Source organism: Octopus bimaculoides, chromosome 23 (assembly GCF_001194135.2).
Source record: "Octopus bimaculoides isolate UCB-OBI-ISO-001 chromosome 23, ASM119413v2, whole genome shotgun sequence".
Classification (NCBI taxonomy): Eukaryota; Metazoa; Mollusca; class Cephalopoda; order Octopoda; family Octopodidae; genus Octopus; species Octopus bimaculoides.
The window spans coordinates 32,041,276-32,046,463 of record NC_069003.1 but is presented as its reverse complement, the minus strand read 5'-3'; the positions used below and the strand labels follow the sequence as shown (position 1 = coordinate 32,046,463).

Below are 5,188 nucleotides of genomic sequence, written 5' to 3'. Positions count from 1 at the left end.
TATATATATATATATATATATATTGTTTCAGTCATTGGACTGTTGCCATGCTGGGGCACCACCTTGAAGGGTTTGGTTGGACAAATTGATCTCTGTACTTGCTTTTAAACCTGCCATTTATTCTTTCAGTCTCTTTTGCTGAACTATCTGTCTTCCTAGGAGGGCTGTGGGATAGAGTCCTCAGGCACTTCTTCCATAGGGTCCAGTCAGAAACAACCATCATTGCATCATAACCATCTCAATTTTGGTCTACCCTTAGGCCTCCTGCTGGTTGGCTTGGCTTGAAGAATCTGTCTCACAGTTCTTTCCTGTGATATTCTAATTGCATGTCTTTAGTATTGAAGTTGTGACTTCTCAATGTGGAGAAGTAGTGGCTCAACTGGGGAGGCTCCTTGACCTCCAAGCCATGCACCCTGTCAAGTAATGTTATTCCAGAGATCTTTCAGAGGACTTCTGTTTTGAGCAGTTACATTCGCAATCATACTCCTTCGGTTATTACTCAACATTCATGACCACAAATGATTGGGAATTGGAAAATTTTCTCATTCTTCATACAATTTTTCTATATTTGTTTCATTAACATATCATTTCATTAACATATTTGTTTCATTAACGTATCATCCCTTCCTTTCTTGCTAATGACTCATTTCTTGTTTTTCGTCTATTCATTAATGGTTTGTTTTGTCTTCTTTTTCTTAACTATTAAGGTTGAAAATACTATTCGGTGGAGAACTAAAAAGGATGAAAGTGGTAATGAAATGAAAGATGAAAATGGTAACATTCTTCGAGAAAGTAATGCCAGAATGGTTCGGTGGTCTGATGGCAGGTGAGTTTTTAAAAGGCATCAAATTCTACTCTGCAAAATGTATTAATTAAACACACAGCTCTTGTGGATTTGTAACAGGCTGCACCTTTGAATTAGGGATACAATCCACAGATAAAATCATTGTCATTTAATGTCTGCTTTCCATGCTGATTTATTTGACTAACCTAATAAGGTGATGCTCCAGCATGGCTGCTATCCGGTGACCAAAACAAGTAAGAGTACTGGAGTGGTACTTAATTCATAAGCCTTTGAACTTGAGTACCTAGAGCCAAAACAAATACCACAAGTGACTTTGGAGAGATTTGGTTTCTGTTTCTAGCAGATTGAATGACCACAATATTGATCCTAGATGAATTTGGATGAAGCATACCTATCATCAAAAGTATTCTCTGTAACCATTCTGTCTTTTGAATATCAAAGGGTATAACTGTGCAATCTATCCTTCTTTATCTAAAATAATGTTATGATATGAGCTGCTATTTCTTGCAGATCAAGTGACCACGTAGAAGCTCCTTCATTGGCTTATTCAGTAAAACTTGGTTGAACAAAACTATTATCAGAGGTGTTCCAAAATGGTTGGAGTGACTTGAGGCAGATTTTGGTCACTGTTTCTAGCAGAACGAGCAACCATGTAGAGCCCTACCTTCTTGTTGACTCATTTAAAAAATATTTTGTCAGGAAATGACAATTCCAACATGCCATAGTCTAACAATTAGTAATATTTACAAGAGTTGTATGCCGCGAGCTGGCAGAAACGTTAGCATGGTCGACTTTGCCTTTCACCCTCTCAGGGTTGATAAATTAAGTACCAGTTGTGTACTGGGATCGATGTAATCGACTTAATCCCTTTGTCTGTCCTTGTTTATCCCCTCTATATTTAGCCCCTTGTGGGCAATAAAGAAATAAGAAACATTAGCACGCTGGGCGAAATGCTTAGCGGTATTTCGTCTACCTTTACGTTCTGAGTTCAAATTCCACCGAGTCGACTTTGCCTTTCATCCTTTCGGGGTCGATTAAATAAGTACCAGTTACGCACTGGGGTCGATATAATCGACTGGTCCTCTCCCCCAGAATTTCGGGCCTTGTGCCTAGAGTAGAAAATAATATTTACAGAGTTGTACCCCTTACATGCTTAACTCTTCAGAGAAATTAACACGTTTACTGTCCTTATCAGTCCCGCCTTTTCAACTTTTAAGTGTATCCAAAAATTTTCCTGCGTCTAATGCGGCCATATCACTGGTGGGAGACCGAGTGTTGTAAACTAGGGGGGCTTATGACGATAAGTTGCTAGGCACAATAATTTTTGCTAGCAATAAAATGGTGAAATCAAGCTAAAAGTGCAGCATTATTTTTTAAATGCCAGCAATATAGTCCATAATTTCTGATAACCTTTAATATATGCATTCCTTTTTTCTCCAATTTGTGGACAATAGCTTGTTGTTTATAGGCTTCCAGTGGACTAATCACTAATTTGCTACCTGATTCTGAGACATTAGGTAATGTAGTTCTGGTATACAAAAAGCCAGATTAAATACTTAAATAAATACACAAAACCTCAAATTTGGGGGTTAAATTATCATCAATTATATTGATCCAGAACTTAATTGGTATTATATTTTAGAATTGAATCCAAAATATATTTACTCTTTATATTCCATTAACGACCAATCTTCCATTGTTATGTTATTTCAGCATTTCTCTTCACTTGGGCAGTGAAATATTTGATGTCCACCCGATGTTGCTTCAAGGAGATTACAACCACTTGTTTGTCCGCCAGGGTACTGGTCTTCAAGGACAATCGATATTCAAAACCAAACTGACATTCAGGTAAATAGTGTGTGTGTGTGTGTGTACCTGTAATAGTTAGAGTTGATTACCTTTCCATTATTTTGAGTTTGTTACTGAAAAGGCAATCATTAGCTGGCACATCAGCAAAGAAATGCTTTCAACACTATTGGATTTATCATTGGTGTCTTATGATGCAAGACAGCATGTTGTAAATTTCTGGTTGGTCTTGCTGTTCAACCTTTTCAATACCAACTCACCAGAGACTGCAGCTGGTCCTATATTCAAACTTTTTATTTCAAAATGTTTTAAATTAGAACCATCCATCAAAATTTTGTATTGATTTACATTCCAAACCCCAGCTTGATAATGACAGATATTTTACTAAATTAATTGGTTTCATAGAGAAAATCTGTCTCCAGAGCATTGGTATTATAAAAGACCGAAGAATTTTTATAATGTTAATAGCTTTATATTTAATTACTTTTTCTTAAAAATGTGAAGAAAACATGTTTTATTATTAATGGACCTCTCTCTCCTTTTCTCTGTCTCCAGACCTCATTCCACAGAATCATTCACCCACAGAAAGATGACAATGTCTATAGCAGATAGGTCAACCAAAACACAGAAGGTGAAGGTTATTCCAATTGCTGGACATGATCCAGATGCTCATCGAGAAGAAATGATTAAGGTATCATTCTTATTCTTTTCTCCTGTTACTGCTTTCAACCATTGGACTGCGGCCATGCTGGGGGTTATGACCTTCCAAAATTCTGAGATTTGGCCATTTATTTATTAACCCCACCATCACCACCAACCAGTAGTTCCCCTGATACATATTTTATCAACCTCTGATGTAGGGAAAGGCAAGCTTGACATGGGATGCAATTTGAACTCAAAACACAGGGCATGTAACCAAACACCACCAGGCATTTTTCTGAATACTCCACTGATTCTACCCAATATCACCCATATATGGGTATATATATATATATAAAACCTGGCACCCCATTGGTTACAAGAGACAAGGGCTCCAGTTGATCAGATCAACAGAACAGCCTGAATGCTCTAAGTTAAAGTTCTCTCTCTCTCCCTCTACCTCTCTCTCTCCCTCTACCTCTCTCTCTCTCTCAGAGTACTTCTGCCTCCTAACACTTGAGTGCTTTCCATGAAATATACTCTGTTGCAAGCAGTCAGGGTCTATTTCTATTTGTTGACACCACCCACCTTTATCACATATTCTGCAAAATGGTCATGAATATCACCCCTTCCTCCTCTGAATAAACCATAAAATACATAACACTAATTTTGAATTCTAAACTATTCATTTATTTATTCATTTATTTATATTATTGTAGAAAGAAGAAGAACGCCTGCGTGCTTCTATTCGCCGTGAAAGTCAGCAACGCCGAATCCGAGAAAAGGCTCACGTGCGAGGCATGAATTCCTCCTATATTGAAGGGGATGATGACGATGACGATGATGAAGCTTCTATATCTCTGTCTGCTATCAAGAAAAACTACAAACCAGGGACAAAAAGAGGTAATGTTCTAGATTGTTCTTATAGCTTTTATTGGGGCCTGGAGAGATGATTTTTTTTTTTTTTTTGTCCCATTGTTGACTCTCAATGATGGCTGTTAGCAACTCTCTTGATGATTCTTGCTGCTGACTCTCATTGATGGCTCTCTTGAGGACTTTCTTTCACTGATTAACTTTTGGTAGATTAGTAATATTGTCTTCCCTACCTGTGTAAGCAATAACCTCCGAGTAATTATTGGATATGACTGTGTGGCTGAGAAGTTTGCTTCCCAACCACATGGTTCCACATTCAGTCCCACTGCATGCACCTTGGGCTGCGAGTGGATTTGGTTGACAGAAACTGAAAGAAACTCACTGTGTGTATATATGTATGTATTATGTATTATGTATGTCAAGAGATAAGGGGATTATTATGAGAGAGATCAGAGCGGCCCTTTTGTACTAATTATTTCAAACCACTAACATACTAATTCAATGTTTCGGGAAGTTCATTTGAGTTTCCTCATAAACATAATTTATGTGTCCAACACATCTTTGATGTATTCCTTTTGTCTCTGTTTCTAGATCGTGGCAATATATATTCATCGGACAGTGATGATGACTATGACTCAGAAAAGGAGGAAAAGCAAGCAAAGAGATTAATGAAAGCAAAGAAACTTGACAGTGAGGATGTAAGTATACTACTGAATGTCTCTTTAAATTAACCCTTTCGTTACCAACCCGGCTGAAACCGGCTCTGGCTTTGTATTACAAATGTCTTGTTTTCATAAGTTTCGAATTAAAATCTTCCACCAAACCTTAGTCACAATTTATGTTCCTAACACTAGTTGAATGATAACTAAGTTATTTTTGTAAATTCTTTGTTATATTTGAAATTAAATGAAAGAAACACAGAGCATCTCAACAGAAATATGGTAATAAAAGGGTTAAAGATGAAGTAATATCAATGTTGTGTAGGTTTAAGAGGACATCAGTTCATAATGAAATTTCTTTACAGTCACTTGACTGCTAAAAATAGCAGCCAAATTTTTTGTAAAC

At 37.1% G+C, this 5,188-nt stretch overlaps 1 protein-coding gene across 1 annotated transcript in view; it reads left to right on the top strand.

Annotated features, from left to right (window-relative positions):
* Positions 1-5,188, top strand: part of LOC106873747 (RNA polymerase-associated protein LEO1) — a 43,752-nt gene that overhangs the window by 34,068 nt on the left and 4,496 nt on the right. The window contains exons 8-12 of the mRNA XM_014921244.2: positions 708-826; positions 2,519-2,653; positions 3,167-3,302; positions 3,970-4,153; positions 4,715-4,821. Of these exons, the coding sequence (XP_014776730.1) occupies positions 708-826; positions 2,519-2,653; positions 3,167-3,302; positions 3,970-4,153; positions 4,715-4,821 (681 nt within the window). The remainder of the gene's footprint in view (positions 1-707; positions 827-2,518; positions 2,654-3,166; positions 3,303-3,969; positions 4,154-4,714; positions 4,822-5,188) is intronic.